The sequence below is a fragment of the Gopherus evgoodei genome, chromosome 14 (genome assembly GCF_007399415.2).
Source record: "Gopherus evgoodei ecotype Sinaloan lineage chromosome 14, rGopEvg1_v1.p, whole genome shotgun sequence".
In the NCBI taxonomy this organism is placed as follows: domain Eukaryota; kingdom Metazoa; phylum Chordata; order Testudines; family Testudinidae; genus Gopherus; species Gopherus evgoodei.
The window spans coordinates 11069924-11090403 of NC_044335.1; the positions used below are offsets into that span (position 1 = coordinate 11069924).

At 38.4% G+C, this 20480-nt stretch overlaps 1 protein-coding gene across 3 annotated transcripts in view; it reads right to left on the bottom strand.

The window, feature by feature from the left end:
• The window catches only part of ZNF831 (zinc finger protein 831), a 32739-nt gene extending 12487 nt beyond the window's left edge, over positions 1-20252 (bottom strand). The window contains exons 1-3 of one of the 3 annotated variants that reach the window (XM_030533502.1): positions 20117-20252; positions 1733-6084; positions 553-701 (exon numbers count right to left, since the gene is read on the bottom strand). In XM_030533502.1, the coding sequence (XP_030389362.1) occupies positions 553-701; positions 1733-6052 (4469 nt within the window). In that variant the 5' untranslated portion in view covers positions 6053-6084; positions 20117-20252. Of the gene's footprint in view, positions 1-552; positions 702-1732; positions 6085-11953; positions 12037-20116 lie in introns of those variants that run through there. The other 2 variants (XM_030533503.1, XM_030533501.1) reach the window with 2 other exon arrangements.
• Between the last annotated feature and the right edge of the window lie 228 nt (positions 20253-20480).

Genomic DNA, 20480 nt, shown 5'->3' on the forward strand with positions numbered 1-20480 from the left:
CCAGAAGAGAAACTCTCTTGTCCCTATTTACAGTAACCAGGAATGCTTGGACTTAATGCAGTTTGACCAAGATTATCAGATCACATGGCTTTTGACCATGCAATTGCTTTATGGGTGACATCTGTCAAGAGCAAAAAAACTGGGATACCACAAAAACAGCAAGTAAGACCTAAATAATAATACAGTTCTTCATAGTTCTGCATTGTACTTCATCTGCAATAGAGAACTAAAGATTCAATAGCTGGGTCCCTCTAGGAAAAAGAATGTTGATTCTTTTGTTCCTTCTTGAAATTATAAACTTCAAACGACTGTGAGCATTAATTGACAAGGTTTCCCTCTACCTCTGACACATTTGTGATGTGCCTAGAAAGCCTTGCACTTTCTTTATAAAATAACATAATTTTTAAAATGATCATGCATTTTCACAGAGCATCATGCTGCTCTGTTTTGGTAAGTCAGCATTTTGGGGGCACCGTTTTAGTTTCTGAATCTTATACCTATTTTAGTAAAATACCACCTATATTGGATGAGGTTGAAAACAACATTCTTTACCATTTTTGGTTGATTTTCATTTTTTTCTGTTTATGGCTCCTCTTGGATTTATTTGTTGTGAATTTTTTCCTTCTGCAAAGTATTTCTTTCTTCTCTCGCTCTGAAATATTTTCTGAAGCTCCACTTCCTCCAGCCTTTGAACTGGACTGCTGAGAATAGTGAGAAAATTATACTTGTGCATTTCAAAGCACATGAATATTTCTGAGTGAGTTACGGAAATTAACTGATTAGATTAATAGAACGTTATCAAATAGTGTAAATCCTAAATTTTACAGCATCATAATGATCTTTGGTAACAAATTCCTTCTGTATTTAAAAAAGTATTTATATGCTGTGTGTTTAAACTCATCACTACCTGTATATTACTCATAAAATTAAAAATAAAACAAGTTTAATATTTTTCTGGGCCCATGCAAAAATAATGTACGTGCTCTAGTACTGTTCTGCTGGGTGTGAGGTTGACTTTAACCTTACAAATTCTTCCAAGAGCTGCACATCTCTTGAACTGATTAGTTATACTTAAACTAAAAATATCCTTCAAAATCTTTAAAACATTTTATAAAGTATGAACACAAGTGTCTCTGTTAAGATTTGAGTCCATCCTCATGAAAGATTTTCACTATTACTTCAAGTGTAAAGCAAAACAGATTCTGGTACAGGGTCTGTCCTTTTTACTTGTTTGTAAAGCACCTAGCACAATGGGTCCCTTGTTGTAATACAAATAATACTTTTAAATGAAAACAGAAAAAAGCACATGCTGGAATATAGGAATCCAAAGACTATAAAATTCAAGTTATGATAAAGTTAAAGCATGCTTTTCTGGCTAAGCAAATTTTATGGCCAAATTTCCATGCAATAGGACATGCTTATTTCCATAAAATGTGCATGTCCTGTGCACAAAGTGAGTGGCTATGTGCAGTTTTTATATGTACTTGTATATTTTATATCTACAGTCACCTGTGTGTGCCCACGCATGCATATTTTGGGAGAACAATTTAGGCACTTTTTTGTTAAAGTAGATTAATTCGAGGCCCTCAATAATCTGGGACAGAATAGGATTTATATGCACGCTGGAATAATGTGTCCCCTAACCTTCACTCTTCTATTCTTTCTAATTAAAGAGTATGCTTGGGGAACTGTGCCCGTATTCTGAAATAGGGAATACAATTCAGGACATTACCTTCTGTGGCTGTTCTCCCTGTGAAAAGGATGAAACCAGTGTTTTTAAATTCCCAGTGGTGTGGCCATAGGGCCCAGTCTTGCTAATATTTTTCACTTTGATAAAAGAAAAGTCACATTTTGACAATGTGCCTTCACTACCAGATTTTTTCTTGCAGATGTGCAAGGAAGAGTAAGCAGAGTCAGCCTTCTCCTTTTGCTCAGCAGGCAGAGGAAGGCTTCTGGTTAAACAACACCAAGTTAATTGAGGCTCAGCATTTAGTGATGGGAAGGAACCTTTTGTGCTCGAGATCCTTGAGTTTCCCGAGAGACAAGTCAAAGTGATTTGGGACAGTGCAGGGAGTTCCTTACGTTGAGTACTGAGGGTGTGGCAATAAAATGTGCCAAAGGAATGGCAAAAATAATTGGAATTGTCCATTGAATGAATAGAATACTGTAAATCCTGCGACCCTGGTGAAGTGTCCTTAAGGATGCCTGAAGAGCTACCATCTGTGTCCCATCCCATGCTTTTCTGTTCCATGTCCCCACTAGAGGTTGCCCCTTTGCCTGATGAAGATGTCATCATTAAAGAGTTATTTCCTGAGTGAAGGTGGTGTAAGACCTGATTCTCTCCTTTGATGTCTGCAGATATGAAAAAGCCACCTGTATACATAGAAGTAAAGCATACTTTCTTCCCTGTGGTTTGTGCAGAGCAAACAGCGGTATTTATCCACTTCTCATCTGCTTGCATTCGATCACTTAAGTTATCTTTATCCTCAGTCTCTTTCCAGGTGTCTTTCATTATTTTCTTCTGCCTGCAGCTTTGGTTCTGAAAGCTGTCATCTATCTTGGTTGTGATATTAGTTGTTGTTGAGTTGACTGGTGAACAAGGTACCAGAGCCTTCCAGTTTGTATGTACACCCCATCTTAGCCCTACTGCTCTGGCCTGGTGTCTCAGTTCAAATTGTAATGGGGACAAAAACACAGCACTGGAATCAGCACTGACTGTCCTGTTGATAGTGCAGGAAGTTTTGGTTATCGGAACTGGTAGAGAAACACCAGGCATGCTCTCCTGCCCTGGTTCCACTAAAAGTGACAGGTCTGTAGTACTCTCTTCTTGCGGTAATTTAAGGATGTACTTTGGAGAAAATGCATTTTTCTTTAGAGGTGGAGTTACCTGACCAAGCTCCAGATTTTGAGTAGTGGAAGATATACCAGCATCATCACCACTATGAAGTGGCACTCTTGCTCCTGCTGTCACCGGACATGTTTTGGCTCCTGTATCCGTCACCTTACTCAAGGCAAAAGAACTACAATTATCTTTCTTTAACTCAGGCACCAGAAATTCAGAAAGTGAAGCTTTTGAGATCTTTGTTGATTGTGGAAGAAGGTTAACAGTATTATCACTATAATATATGGGTTCTATGTGGAGTTTCATGGTTTTCTCATATTCCATGCCTTCAGCACTGCTGATTGATTCATTAATGTCTGTGCTTGAATTCTGCTTTCCTTCTTTAGCTGACTGTTTAACTAATGCTGGGGAGACGGCATGTACGCTATAACAGTCTATCAATTTCACTGTTTCACCTACTATATTATTTTCGCTACTGGGGCTGGGACTAGATTTTAGAGCTTTATTATCTCCACTCTTCAGCTCATCAACTTTCAGTTTTTTTCTCTCTGATGGTAGCTTTTGGAATGCCTGTGTAGATTCACCACTGATGCAGTTGTGTGCCCTTACAGCCATCTGTGCATGTTGAGAAGTTTCTTTATTACTGTGGTTTTCTCCATCACTTTTAAAAATATTTTCACTATCTAATACGAGGGTATTTGATTCACTCCCAGGACATGACTCTTCCAATTGACTGTTATGCATTTGCAGACTATCAGTGTTCAGCAAGTTAGAGTTTAATTGACTAGCTCTTTGCTTAAGTTGAAGCCTCATTCCATGACTGCTTACAGCTAGTAACATATTATTGCCACCTGTACATTTATCTGAACTATGTTTGTTGCTGCAGCCATGTTTTGGGGAAGTTTTGCTTATTACACTCTGTTCACCAGCATTTATTGAATGTGCTGTTTCCATTAGTTCTGTAAATCTGCCTGCATTCTCTTTTGAGGAAACCCCGTGCAGTAAATTATTACCAATGGGACAGGTTTTTGATTCCACAGGGTTTAATTCTGTTGTAGGAATGGTCAGAGGGGAGGAAAGATTCCCACTTAGAGAGCTCCTACCATCTTTTAGCTGAATAACTCCACCACCACCGGCTGCTTCCTTTGGATCAGGGGTGAAGCCTATATTGTCTGTTGCCTTTTCCCCCCTTTGATTCAGTTTCTTAGCAGTTTGACTGTTTTTCATTTTTTGGTAGATTTTCTTGAATGTTTCATCACCATACATCTGCCATTTTTCCTGAGAGAACATTTTTAATTTCCTTTGAGTTGACTTCTTACATTTAGCATTCACTCCTTCTCCTCCAGCTCCAGGCTTTTTAGTTTCTTTCATCTTCTCAGAAGGAGAATAATAATAGACTGCGTTACTTAGTGGCAAATCATCCACTGCTGTTTGTCTGACAAGTGCACGGGGATGGCTGTTAGGAAAATCCACTGAGCTTGCAGCAAGGTTGTTGCTATGCAACAAGATAGAAGAGCTAGTATTCAGGGGCTGCCTAGTGAGAGATGGTAGTTTTGAGCTACCCACTCTGTCGTGTGCCATTCTTGTGCTCTCTACAAATGGCAAAGAGTTGCTTCTTGTAACAGGCACACAGTCTATTGTTGTTGAGAATTGCGTGGGGACTGAATGAAAAAACAATGGCTTGGATTTTTCTATGGGTGTAAAGGTAGATTTTGCCGAACAAAGGGAAAGATTCTTTTTCCTGTTGACATCAAGAGATCTGATGTCAAAATGGAAGGAGTCTTTGTATGTGTAAGGCATAGGCAGATCAATACTGCCCTGCTTGGAAAGCACTGTTTTTCTGGGTCTAACATTGTCTAATTGGGTATCATCCACCACAGCTTTGTTATGAGAGATCAGTTTTGAGATATGCTCTTCCAGCTTCTTTTTCTCTAGCATCAAGGCTGTTGCTTTCTCAGCTGAATCCAGTTTTGCATTACTTCCTGCCGTGCACCTTAAGCCACTGAAAGCAGTTTCATTTTCCAGCTGGGTGCTTTGTTCACAAAGACTATGCAGAGGGCTGGAGGTCAACATCTGTTGTTCTATACTATCAGAGCGTGACAGATATCCAGAATCAGTGCTCTCACACTTCTTTAGCTTATAGTCAGATAGTTTGCTGTTCCATTGCTTATCTGAATAAGTTGCTTGCTGCCTTTGCAATTGAATATGTTTGTTTGCTGTTGAGAATCTTTGTTCCTGTATCATCTTTCTCTGGTGTAGACTGTCTGGCAAAACTACTGGAGAAGATAGATTTTGGGGATCTTGCATTGGTTCTCTTTCAGAGGTACCCTGACTTGCCTCTGGCCAATAGGAATCGTCAATTGTTATCTTCTGACTTTCTGATGTAAGCGATAAAGCATTCAGTGTTGGCAGTGAAATAATGGATGGAAATTTCTTAGTGTCCACTGTGGTATTAGTCTCTGAAATTATTTGTTCAGTCCCTGCCCCCCCCTTCTCACAGATATTGTTGTCTCGTTTTGCACCCTGGTGTGACATGATGCTGTCTGTTGCCTTCTCATTCTCCTCTAATATGCCACTGTTGTCAGAGCCTGAGGGCAGCTTGGTATTGTTGACGTGTGTTTGGGTTCTTCTGTGTTTATATAAATTGCTTTGAGTTTTAAATGCAATACCACAGGTGGTGCAGGGAAAGGGCCTCTCCCCTGTGTGTGAGCGAATATGTTTCTCAAGGACACTTGGCTTCAAGCAATCTCGTCCGCAGTGTTTACAGATGTACTTCCTGGCATTTTTGTATTTCCCTGGGCTTCCAATAGGTGCATTTGGACAGGAACTTGATGGTAAAACCGGTGAACTAACTAGGTTTAATGTCAAAGTTCGCCCTGCTTGTTTCTGAGCAACTGGCTGAGGCTGATCTATCCTCTCCGAATGCAGAAGTGGGCTTAGGATTAAAGGCATATTACTGCTGTCTAGATTTATGCTGCTTCCACCAGCTGCTAACTGGTTGTTTGACTGATAGCATCCTGACTGGATAGGATGATACAGTGGTATGGTAAGAGCTTTCAGGTATATAGTCTGAGGCAGGGCGTGTTCCTGCTGAAAAATCACAGGACTCTGTCTTATACTTGATGAACCCTGTGCAGCCTGAAGAGATGAAACTTTAACTGGTTGATCAGCTAGTGCAACTGTGGAATGGGGTTGCCTTTGTGCCTCCATTTCAAAGGTTGTATGTTATCCAGTTCAGTTATCTATGGAAAACAAATATAACATATAGTTATGTTTGAAATGAAAAACCTTGATTTTCTTCAGCTGTTTATAAATTTGGCATCTACTGTACTAGAAGATGCACAATTTCATTATATTTCTATAAGGTCTTCCATACTGAAGAATATCAAAACTTTTTACACAAACTTTACAGGTAGAGGAATCATTTTATTCACCACTAAAATAGTGTCACCTCTGATTTGTTAGATGGAAGCTAATAAAACACAGGACCATTACACAAAAGTTTAGTATAGCACAAAGGAGACCACTGCTAAAGACTGCTCTTAAAATCTGTTCTGAAGTAGTAGTCAGATATTAAAAATCTTAGTCTTCAGACTGACATCAAAGCAGTTTCATAATATTGGAAATGGCATAGGATAGGATACAGTGTATAGTACAGTAATCTAGAATTACTTTGAATTAGTTTGATTTTATTTCTTTGTCCAAATTACTTTCTCGCTGAGCAGCTTTCAGTGCTCCCAAAGATTCATGATCAACTTATTTTCAATGAACAGTCTGCTTAATAAAATACAATGTTAAACTTTGTAGGCCAAGTCTTCATCAGAACACTCTTGTGCCCACTTGATTTACACATGTACAACTGCCAGCATGTCACAAGTGCACAGTTGCACACACAACTACACTTTTGAAGATCACAGTCTTCAGAAAAAAAATAACAAAGCTTGGACATTAAATCAGTTATAAAATATAAATGATTGTAATTAATGCAGTAACTAAAGGGTACACATATGCCCTGTTTAAAATAAAGCACATGCCTAATGAAGCTTTGATGAAGCAGCGTAGCCTGTTATTTAGAACGGCAGCTTGGGAATCAGAACTTCTGTATTGTATTCCCCACTCCTCTGTTTATCTGTGCTGTGACCCTAATCACACCAGGCCTGATAGTGCCCACTGAAGTCAGTGATATGTTTTCCATTTACTTTAATGGGTATTCTGTTAGAACCTTAGTGCCTAAGTTTACTCATCTGTAAAATGGATTTAACACTTAATTACTCACAAACTTCACATAGGTGTTGAGAATTAGGACTTTGAGATTTTCAGATGGAAGATGCTATAAAATTGACAAATTCATTATATATATATATATAATCAGTCTCAATAGAGTTTTAAATAAATAAACTCTAATTTGTTGACACCATATACCATGTTAGTTCTTTTGAAACTAATCTGGAAGCCACTGAAGTTTGGAAAAAAACCAAAATCATAAAACGCTACATTAAACTCTAATTAACAAGAATTGAGTGTGAGCCACACAATCCCACGTCTTAATTCCCCTACCATTTTGGAAAGTTCATATCCAACTCTGATTACAGCCAGGTCCCTCTCTAATTATAACAAGTCTGTTTCTAATGTAAACATTCCTAAAGGAGAGCTGCTGTCCAGATCTACTCTCCAGTGTGAGACAATACAAAGTAAGGGAGACATTGCAGTTTAATCTGCATTTGCTACTTTTAACTACAGCTGATGCAGACAAGCCATAATTACAAGAAAATTTGCACAGATAGTTATTAAAGACTCACTGCTACAAACAATGAGTGTTCTGCATGGCCACATTTTATGACCTTGTTTAAGTGAGGCTGAAGACACTGTCAGAATTAAACAAGGAATGAAAAGGTGAAAACAAAATGAAACTGCAGATTTAAAAGGTTCCTTTTTCTTACTATCCAGATTTACATACATAAAAGATATAACAGATGTTAGCGGTCACACTGTTGGAGGCAAAAAGTGGAGACAGCTTACAAAGTTGTCTTTATGTGTGTTGAATGAATTAGAGGAACCATGATGGCATGTTGCTTTGTGTTTGTTTATTTTTATTTATTTATTTTATGTAGACAGATATAGTCAACCGTTTGCAAACTCAAAAAGGATGCCACCCTTTATGAAAATTTGTCCCAATATACTTGTTTTGGTTCAAGATTTGGTTACCAGGTCAGAGCAATTTTTATTTTCACAGACCTGATTTGGCTAGCTTTGGTGGTTTGTTCTCTCTCCCTTCCTCTCCTTCCTAAAAGTAAAAAGAAGTTGGGAAGCCATGAAAATAAGGTACTTTAAAATTACCATTAGGAAGGGCAGAAATAGCAGGATAATATCAGCATAATCTATCATAAATAGAGCCTAGCTGAACAGTAGAAAACTTTTTCTGAAAATTCATTCAGATTGTGATTCATCGACATTCACAACCCTTTCGTGTTTAGTTTTTCTGAATATTCAAATACTTAGGTTTACTAGAGCAAATAGTCACAAAAAGCACATTTTTGAATAACAATCAATAGTGACATTTGAAATGTACACTGTATTGGCTTCTCACATAAATCACTATTATAGTTTCTGCTACCTGATTGGATGATCTATGTAGCTAACTGTCACAGAGTAAACAGCAAATATTGTAATCAAATATAACAATCTGAATTTTGAAACTATGCTATGTGACTTGTATAGCTAACCCACACAGCATGCATTGCAGGTATTCACAACAAACTCTTTCTAAGATGTACTCTTGGAATAAATTTGTGAATAATGTTAAATAATTACATTAGAGGACTTTTCAATCTATTTGCAGACAATTCATGATCAGGAAGAATGGCAGTGCTTCTGAACTAAATTAGTTGATCTTAATTATTCACTCAGTTACAGTTGGAATAGCTGATAAACCAAAGATCCAGGAGCGGTTCAGCTATTATGTTGACTGAGAAAGCTAGCACAGAACTCAGTTGAGCTAATATATCACGTGAACAAATGGAGAAGTTGTGGGAATAACCCTGTATGTGTGATCAGGTGGAACTAGTCACAGTTAACAAACATGCTAGGGCTACTTCTACAATCATAATGAAATCCGTAATGAAATTCCTAAGCTGTAGACTAGGAATAAGGGTCAATGCTACAAATTAAAAATAGGAGTTCGAAAGTAGCATGAATAAAACTCAAAGATTTTCTAGAGACCCCTCTATACTATGATATTGAACCACAAACAGCAGCATAGCCATCTATAGAGGTACAGCTACATCAAGCCAGTTATAGCCCATGGAACAAACTGTACTTCTCCACTTGACCAAAGGGGGACCAATCAATCTGCTTCAGTGCCTCAGCAGATACAAATTACTTCCCTACCCCTGAACCAGCTCAACTCCACTGGTTGGCAAATTGGGGAGGAATAGGCAGAGACAACGAGTGCAGTAGAAGCCCCAAAGCACCTTCACTCTCCTTCGCGCATTTGGGAAGCTGCTTTGGTAGGGAGGGAGTCTTGCTTCCCTTTTCACACTTGCACAGTCATGTAAGGCTGGGTCACAATCTAACCCAATGTAGACACACATCCGATAATGGGCATGGTACATATGAACTGTCTTGCTGTATGGTGTACCTCTACTTAAGGAATTTCTGTATCCTGTGTTACACAGGAAGTCGGACTAGATGATCACAATGGTCCCTTCTGGCCTTGGAATTTGTGAAAACCCAACATCTGACATGAGTCAACCCAGAATACTTTGACATACTCTGCCCTTTCACCTCATTCCCATGGCCAATGCTTTTGTGTGTTTAAACGCAGCTGTCAGGCATGAATTTCACTTTTCCATGTTCAAGGTTACTGTAAGAAGCAATCATTCTGTGGTAGGGTGTTTTACAGAAATGGGAAGTAGAACATAAACTGTACTCACCCCCACGGCAATATAAGCTAACAAAGACAAGACACAATTTCCAAGTAAGACTGTGCCTTTCTATAAGAATGACTAATCAAACTGGGTGTTTTCATGATTACTTAGGACTTATCAAAACATTTATTAAAAAGGTTGTTACTCTGAAATACCCATCTGCACTACAGAATAGCAATTTATTTGTTAGTGTAGAAAATAATGGGACAATGGATACATATATCTAGTAGTTCAGTTTTTATGCAACAATATGCCTATAATAATACTTTCACTGGTAGGTAGACAATATGATAACCTAAAAAACACCACAGATAGATAAATTAAATAAATAAATAGATACCTCAGAAAGATAGATAATAAGAGGTTTACATTTTCAGAAAAATGTCTGTGTGACTACTATGCACTGTACACAGTTACCATGAAAAGTCTGTGGAGGGTAAGTTCCTGAGAACAGCCCCAATACTTTAAAATGTAATAAAAAGGAAAAAAGTCAGCTATCTCCTGGTTCTTTTTGTAAGACTAGCATTAATCATCAACTATATGGTCACAGTATAATTTTGGGGAAAGTTTTAAGTAATGCTAAACTTTTGAATTAAATGGTAACACACATGCAGCTTAACTGATGCATTTAAGTGACATTATTTCTATTTGACTCTGGCAGTTCTCTGTTTTCCATACCAACTGATGTTATCTTTCTTCCTAAGTGATATCCTGTGTTGCTTACATTTTAGTGTGGTGAATAAGATCTCACTTTTCATGTCTTTATAGCATACAGATACTTCTACAGAAAAAAAAGCACAATATTCTTTTGCACATAGGCTGTGCATAGGACTGCCCCACAAGGTCAAAACCTGGTCCCATTGAAGCTAATGAGAGTTGTGCTATTGGCAAAAGTGGAGCAGGATTTGGCTCACCCTGATTTTTTCCAGCTTCAAATTTAAAAAGTATTACTTTTAAATAGGCATTAACAGAACTGGTCACTGTAATTCCATTAAAACACATTATTTCAGTCACTGGTCCAAATCATGCCGCTAGTTACTCCAGTGTAAATAGATCCCATCAAGTCAGTGGAATAGCTCAAGACTGACACCGGTGTAGCCAGGTGTCCAGCTTTTGACTGGAACGCCCTGCCCCAAGCGCCAGCTCTGCAGCTCCCACTAGGAGCCGCAGCCAGTGGGGGCAGTGCCTGTGGATGGGGCAGTACACAGAGCAACCTAGCCACACCTCCGCATAGGAGCTGGAGGGGGGACATACCACTGCTTCTGGCAGCCACCTGAGGTAAGCACCACCCAGAGCCTGCACACCCTCCCGTGCCCCAACCCCCTGCCTCAGCCATGATCCTCCTCTTGCCCCCCAAACCCCTCGGTCCCAGCCTGGAGCACCCTCCTACACCGAATACCCCTCATCCCCAGCCCACCCCAGTGCCTATACCCCAAGCCGGAGCCCTCACCCCTTTCTGCACCCCAACTCCTAAAGCCAGCCCAGTGAAAATGAGTGAGGGTGGGGAGAGCGAGTGACAGAGGAAGGGGGGATGGAGTGAGCAGGGGGCAGGGCCTCAGAGGAGGGGCAGGGTGGGGGAAGGGTTTTCGATTTTGTGCTAGTAGAAAGTTGGCAACCGTAAGTGTAGAAGAGATTGGCATTTAACTCACTGTGTTAACTTATCAGTTACATTAATATTAGTTAAACACACAAGAGCACTGGAGAATAACAGAACTACATTTTCCTATATAAACTGCTTTTTTTGTTATGCCATTATTATATATCCTTGGGTTTCTGAGCACTACAATATACCCCCATTGTAATCCTAAATTATACAACCAAAGGACTCTTTCTACCCACTGGGTATCTAACACCACATACAAACTGTGCTGTAAAGCTGCTATCACATTTTTTTAAATATTGCTAACAGTCCAGCATGCAATCTGTTTCCGGTATTTCTTCTTTACATTTTTTTACACAGTATCTCACATACCTCTTATGAAGAGTAATTTTTAAATAAACACAATATTAAGTCACCTCACTTGGCACAAAAAGCTTGATGTGTTTTATCACACTGAAGTAGCTGTTGAGCATTCTACACATGCATAAAGTACTATAGTATACTAGATATTTTTGGCTGCAGAGTATAGAAGACATTAAGATATCCTCTATTGTATAGAAATAAGAATTTTTTTAGCTTACCTACCTTGCATGTAACTAAGTATTTCACCAAAAGAAGTCTCATTGCTGTCAATATTTGATGCAATCAGAGAGAGAGAGAGAAATGGGGACAGACTTGAAACAGATAAGAAGTAGGAAGTAATTTTTTTCTGTATACATTACTAAGTGTCATAGTAACAACCTTCAAAAAACAGGAAGAGATGAAACAGGAACATGAAACAGCGTTTCAACCTTTTTCTATCATTATCATTAGTCATCTAACAGCCCATAAACAGAATCAGCAGCCTCAAAATGTAGGTGTTTTATAAACTGCATTACTGGTAACATTGTTAAGTGAAAGATATTAATGTGATACAAGAAAACTCCTACAATTGTATTTGACTAAAGCTAGTTTTCTTAAAATACTTTTTGTACAACTGTAGCAGGTAGTTCTTAAAATTGTAGTGGAAACGAACAATGAAAGAAAGAGATGTTTGTTAGACAAGAATCCTAAAATCTATCCAATGTGAGTATGATACAAGGGCTTCTGATAGTGCAGCACAGTTAGGGAACAAGTGATAACTGGAATGGTATAGGACACAGATACTTTAACTATGTTGGAAAAATGCAGTTAGCATAGGCTGAGAAAAAGAGACTTTGACATCTAAAATCAGCTTAGAGTTATATAGAAACAGGGTGAGGCCCAGTTGCAGGCAACACAAGTGAAGAGAGAGTCTTAATTGTCCAGATCTTGAGCATGGGAGTTTGCTTCATCAGGTCAGACACATTATCACTCAAGTTCATTGCGACATGACAGCTTTCCAGCCCTTAAGTGACATAGGCGAAGAGGCCATGACCCCTTCTAAAAGCTGTTTTACTTTCAGCACTCTTCCCTCCAGCTCTCCATAGATGTGAATGGCCCTGAATGTAACAGAACCAGTGTGGTGTGTCTGCACTAGATGACATGCTGTGAAAAGTCCTAGTAGGGGGTTCACACACCTTGTGCTACTGAGGCTTGATCCACATTATCACCCAGAGGAAGACTTTGACATAAGTCAGGGAAGACTCATCAGTATGGCCAGTAGACTCATATAGTAGGAGGCACTGTAGTATAATGTTTACTGTGTTTTTATGGAGCAGCCCTTAGATGAAACATGAATTTCATTGCTTTGAGTGATTCTCTCTGCTACATCTTTGAATTGTACATCTCAAACTGGAATATGTGAACTTCATTTCCCAAGCTGCTGCACTTAGCTATTTCTTGGATTGCAAATGGTACATGCTCATCACTAATACCTTAGAGATGTCATGTCTTGATGATGCACATTTTAATTTGGCTATCATCACGTGTGCTGACTCATTTGGTAAACACAGAACTTATGTTTCTTTTGATTGCTTGGTCCATATTCCCTGCGTTTCCACTGGGGTCTTTGAGATCAATGGTTCAGAGTTTGGATCATATCTAGAGGTGGAAGTGGGTTTTAGTTTTGCAAAACTTCATTGATCTGGGTTTTTTGTTTTGTTTTCTCTCACACACACATACACACACACACACACACACACAACTGAGAGTGACTTACATCCTGGTCCTATTTACTAAACCCCTAGATTCTGGGATGGTAGCCAGGTAAGTGGTTCTGGGGTTAGTAAATCTCTAATGCTTTCCTTTTATTTTTTTCCTGCTTTTATTTATGAAGAAACAAGTTCTTACTAATAACCAGTATAAAGTATGGGAACTGTCCACTCCTGTGGTATATTCTTAGCAATAGTTACACATTACATTAATCCATGCAGTTAAAATAAAATCAGTGAAACTAGAAAAACACATGCTTTGTGCCAGCAATGACTCTTGCTTCGGGTTCACACATTTGCTTTTATGCATATGTGTAAGAATAACTACAATGCAGCAATTAGTTCCTGCTCCACTGAGGATACTCTCCTTACTGAATCTATCCCAATTCCATACATACAGGTGAGAACTTCTGAAGGACTATCATGTGCTAAGGCCAACAAACTGAGTTAAAAGAAGATATTAATCTTAAAACAGTGGTTCTGCCCTTAACTTAAATGAGCCACACATACTATTATGGGCACTTCACAATCAATTACAAATGGTTTCTCTTAAAAGACAGAACCTTCTCTAAAATGATTTAAGCTTTTGCTTGGGACTGAGATTATCATTATTACTCTCACTGAATACATTTAAAGAACATTCCAGTGTTAGAAGTATTGCCAATTCCAGCAATATTCCTTTTCTTTAAAATGGGAAATACTGCTGGAACTGGAAATATCTCTAAAACCATCATTATTTCTGATAGTCTATAGTTTGTAGTTTTTTATAGTGCCAGCATTATGCTAGATCATTTAAAAATAAACATGCATGCAAGGTGCCTTCCCTGAGGAGCTTACAATTTAATTTAACATGGTACAGATTGGGGATGGGGTACAAGTAAAAGCAATGGAATGACCAGTTGTTTAGCAGGTATCATTAGCTACGCACTTTGTATGGTTATTCTTATGTTTGTTAATGTGTGTTTCAAGATAAGATTAAAATACACAGGCTTCATGCCCAGGCATGCAGAGCACTCTGAAGCTTCAGCAAAGGCCTGATCCAAAACCTATCAAAATCAGTGGCAAGGCTCCCACTGTCTTCCCTGTGCTGTGGATCCGGCTCATAGTGCAGAATATAGTAGGAGCAGGGCAAAAAATTGTTCTCTTTAACCTCTGAGGATAGGACAAGAAGCAGTGGGCTTAAATTACAGCAAAAACAGTTTAGGATGGACATTATGAAAAACTTCCTAACTCTCATGGTGGTTAAGTTCTGGAATAAATTGCACAGGGAGGTTGTGGAATCTTCATTATTGGAGATTTTCAAGAGCAGGTTAGACAAACATCTGCCAGGGATGGTCTAGATAATACTTAGGCCTGCCATGAGTGCAGAAGACTGGACTAGACGACCTCTCTAGGTCCCTTCCAGTCTTATAATTTTGTAATTCTATCCCATCTGTATGGCCAATGCATATTACACCTGTGTACATTTTGACCCATTCCACTATCCAGAACACAGTAGCATGGTGCGCTGCTTTTCTGTTTGAAATGCAAGAGACTGATTGGGGGGGGGTTTAAAGCCAATCTGTTTTTAGATGTCACCAAGCCTTCACTGCCTGTATAGGAATCTTTAGGCAAGATCATTTGTGTGCATTTCAGACCAAATCCTGGTCCCACTGAAGTCAGTGGCAAAGCTCCCACTAACTGGGCCACGATTTGGCAGCATGATTTTTATAATAATTCATAATGATGAGCATAGAATAATAGAAATAATAATAAAAATAAATAATGTGTTATCCACCAGGGAATGCATGGTGCTACCAAACACTTCACATGAGTAAGATTATGGAATTCTGAATATTCATTCTAACCCGCAGAATCAGAAAATTCATCCTGAAAATGCCACTGACTACCTAGACTTCATATTTGTCATTTTCAATATGCCTATCCAAATTATTCCACTGAGTCACTGTTCTCAAAAACAAGAAGCCTGCACATAACAAAGCATTAGATCTTCTTAATACAAAAATAAGTAAGAAAGAGGGTTTTTTAAATAATTCATATAATTGTTTAGAGAAAATGAGTTGAATAGGATAAACTGTACTTTTAGTTATTTTCAGATCCATAATTATTGTGATTTTTGTTCATCATTTATTATCCATGGACATTTTTACATGTATTCTAGAAGTCATGGGGCCAAATCCTGTTCTCTAATATACCAGGGCAATTCCTGGAACTTCACTGTAGCCTGTATCTTAGCATTTGTAAATATAAACCAGTGGTCTCTATACACTTTTAATTTCAAACTTGAAAAACTATACATCAGACAAAAGAAAAATCTTGGACTGAGGGTTATATATCATGCTTCAGTCCATTATTCTCTGTGATTTACTTTTTTCATATTTATTTTTTAAACTGAATGGCACCACCTAAATACAAACTGAAACACAAAGTTCATCTAATCTCTTAGCCACTGTGTGGCTTGTTCTGCTACTGAAATTAATTAGTGAATCTACAGTTTGTTGAGACAAGACTAATTTACCTGGTTTCTGGGAAGACATCAGAAAAATCCTTGTATTTATAGTATTTTGAAAGTACGCGTACCCAACTCTCTTGGCTTCTTCCAGAGCAATGAGAACATGTAAAAGCTCATCCCCAAGATCTACCCTTAATCTAAATCAGAACTCAAATAATTGGATGCTCTTGGCCAAGGATTCTCATGCCGTCTTCAGTAGAGCTACACCAATTTTACACCAGCTGAAGATCTGGCCTCCTGACTGTTACAAAAAAACAGTTGCAATCTCTTGCTGTTTAAAGGCCATTTTATGCTGCTTATGACCTTAATGGACCAGAGAATCCATCCCTCGGTGTTCTGAATGAAAGACCATTTTACCAGGGCTAAAATATAACTGCAGGCCAGCTATACTTAGTGGCAGGGAGGGATTATTTGTTTTTGGCTTTTACTCCTTATATAATCCTCTTGAAAAATTAACTGGTTGCAAGATGTTTCAAATGGAAAAAAATACGCTGGTCTTTGGAACAAAGAGCTGATTTTAAAAGCTACATTCTACATTAGTACTGACAAAGTACATCTGTGTTCTGAGAACTCATACATTTCCTCTTCTGAGTTTTAAAGAATGCACGTTTATTTACAAAACAAATGCTGACCACAGTTCACCAAGCACATTTATACTTTCATCCTTGCCAGCACAAGATACTTCTGGCCACATAAAAGATAAATGACAGCATCTCTCACAAGGAAATGCCATTGTCAACTGCTTGAGTGCATTGACAAGCTGTACTCATGAAATGTTAGGGCCAACCCATTTCTGCAGGAAACATTCAGAAAGTAGGATCACACTTTCTCTCCACAGCCACTTACCATAGACAGAACTTCACATCCTACAAAGCAAGTCTGGCCTGCACTTCCTGATTATTCCACTAATTTAGTTAATTAAACTGACGAGTTTTTAAAAAGTAATGCATCATCCATCACCCTACACATTTGCATAAGAAAACTATTGACAAATCTTATGAAGCCAAATGAATGATGAATTTTTCTTGAGTCATTAAAAATTGAACAAAAAACAACAAACTCTAAATTTACCCCTCTCCAGTGCTTGTGATAAATGATTGCCCTGCAGTTATCCTGAGGGTTAATAGACTCTGGTTGTGTCAGACCAAGGGAAGAAGCAGTTGCAGAGTTGAGGATCCTCATTCAGATTGCCATATCCCTACCTCACCATGTCTAAATCAGGGGACTGCCAGCTAAAGAATCTCAACTGATCTGTACTGTCAGAATATCATATGAAGAGAGAGTCTCTTGGACTGCAAGGTCCTTTTATTTTCGTGTATTGTTCACATTCCAGTAGCATCCAGAGGTCTCGATCAGGAGTGACACTCCATTGTGCTAGAGACTATACAAAAATAAAACCGAACCATCAATAGATCTGTAAGTTGAAAGTTGGCACTGTCATATTTAGTAAGCACCTATGAGGAAGGTAGCTTTTATTAACTGCACGTTTAGCAGCTCAGTCGAAATGTTTCAGCCTCTGGCAGCATCATCTAGTTCCCACTAGACATGTTCAGATACTTCAGACAGGTATTTAGCATAGTCAGTCATCCATATGTGAAACATGATACCTATATTTACAACAATCAGCACCTTAAAATGCACACACACATTATTCCTCTTAAGTAGCTGTAATCTGGAAGAATGGGATCTTTGATCCTCTTCCTTTAGGAAACTGAAGTACTTCATAACACCCAGATACCAGACCGAAGACATCTCTGAAATATTAGTAATAATATTGGATTTTTCAGGGCTTCCTATATGTCCAAGTTAAATATTAAATAAGCACAAAAAGACCATAGCTACTGTTAGTCACCAATTTTAGAGTTATCTGGATGTTTGATTTTCAGACAAAACTGCTTGCTGTACCGGTACAGTCAAGTACAATGAAAATTTTATAACTAATGTAAAAAGCTTTTAAGTGACTATGTGAAATAGATGAAAATACTGATTTGTTTCTTCAGTTGATATTTTTGTTACATGTACATTGGGGGCAGAGCAGATGCTTTCTAACTGTTTTTCATTATCTCTTACCGGTGTCAATGTTTTAATCCAGTGGTTCCTAAATGGTGGTTTGTGATCCATTTAGTAGTAGCAGTGTCATGGTAGTACTGAAAGGTCCCAGGCAGAAGCTGGGCCCTATTGGACTAGGTGCTGTAACATCACATAGTAAGTTTCTTGGGGCAGTTGGCTGGGGGACCTGGGTGGAAAATGAAGGGTAGCTGGAGAAAGCCCTGGGTAGCTATCTGAATAAACATGGATTTGCTTACACTGTTCACTTTATCTGCCAGATAGTCCCAGACATCTATATAATAAAGTTGCGCTCTGATTAAATCCATATCAAGTGTCTCCTCCTTTTGGTACAGCTGGTCAATGTTTATTGGAGGGACTTCCTGGAGAATAGATCACACTTGTATTCAATTACATTTTCATACACAGTATGAAAAAGTAATTGTACCGTTAGTAATAAATTAATTACTAATGGTGCAACAAATACCATTTTGTTTGGTAGAATAGAAGGGTGTTTTGGGCCTGTATTGTTTTTAGAGTGCATGCGTTCCATATACTTCTACACTTCAATTCTAATTAGTAACAGTGGTGGCTGGATGGATTTTCTTACTGGCCCAGAAGTGACTGCTAGTCTCGCCCAAGATACCTTTTTTCACTGTAAACAATTTCTGTCTCTGGCATTTATCCTCATTCTTACCTCATCCCTGAAGCTGAAATCATACCCCAATGCCTCATAACAAAAGTGCGTATTTGACTTCAGCTCTTCAGTTGTTCTTCAAGAGATCTGATTCTGTGAAATTCTGAGTACCTGCACTAGGGTGCTGACTGCTCACAACATTTGCTAAAGTTAACAGAGTTGAGGGTGCTCAGCCCGTTGCAGGATCAGGTCCCAGGTTTAGGTAATCTTTCCCAGGACAATTAGTTTTAATCATAGTCTGACCCAAGACATCTGCCTGCTCATTGTGATATCAATAGTCCCTGAAAATCACACACCTTACCTCAGCTGTTATGATACAGCTACAAACATTATCTAGTTTTGAAGTCATGGGACCACAAGAATCTCTCTTCAGGTACTGTGTATGAACATTTGGGGAAAATTTACCCTTACTAATTCCACAGTATGCTCCTACCATTTCTTGGTTTACATAAGTGGTTTCTTTTTGTGGATATTGCCACCAGACTATTATAATCCCTTTCAGAGTATACGAAAGAAAATTAAACCTGTAAAATCAGAATACTCCAGATAAAATGTAGCAGCTGACTTAACTTTCTATAACAACGAAATATATACCACTTATGACAGCAAAGAATTTAGGTTTATCTTGAATGGTTAATAAAAGTACATCAATTTGTGCTCTTGTTTCTTTTCCTCTTGGATATTTTTAAGTTTTGAAACCTCCAAAAGGTTTGACCTCAGGATAAACACTCTATAAGCTAAAAAATATATATTTAATATGTAAATAAAACATTATTTTGACTTATAGTTATCTCAATCAGCATCATTTGTACATCAAAATATTTCCATTCTAATTCCTACATCACTTCCAGCTCAGCTGAATCATACAGTACTCTCTGGATATTCTGTGTCTGTACTTCTATTTTAAACTTAGCTTCTTTCTCTCAAAAAGGGAAACATATTTAATACTCTGTGCACATTGCTGGCAGCTCTGTAGTGACCGGACAAATAGGATGTTTCTAGTTGCACAACAGAAAAAATTAAGGGAGTTCGTTTTTTTATTTTGTCGCATCATCAAATTCACTGTGCCTTTTCTATGCTAGGAAAGATTAACACCTTCAGTCAACCTCTGCAATCAACAGGTTGCACTAAGAGCAAAAAAACAACCCTTAATCTAGCTTTTAAAGTTTTGGAGGCTGGACTTACAGATGTAAAAAATACTGATTATAAAGCTGTCTCAGACAGACGTGGGACTGGTACTAAAATGCTCTATGTTTTGGAGAAAAGCTTCCCTCATCTCGAATTGAAATAATTACTGCATTAAAACAAGCACAACTTAATGATCTATCTCATTCCGTATAGAATTTCTATCCACATAAAGTAACAACAAAGCACTTGCTAACCTTTAGGCGGTCAGTCCATAGGCAGGTGGAGTGGTACAGGTCTCTCTGGAATACCGTTGAAACAAAAGAAGCATCCTGTTTCCTTTTTCAATTTTCTTTTTTTTTTTTAAACTGATCATTGAAGGCTTTACGGTGGGGTGTGTGGGGGTGGGGGTGATTTCAGCCCATGCTTGGCGTGGGAAGAGTTTTAATGGCTGTTGCTGGTAATATGGTTTGCCTGTTACAGTGTCTGCACTACTGCAGCTCTGTGTGGGCGTAAAGAAATGACACGACTGGGTTTCAAACCATTACAGTGAACATTTGCAAACAGATAAAAAAAAAAAACCCAAAACCATCGGGTACAAATGAAAAATTCTTTTTTTCT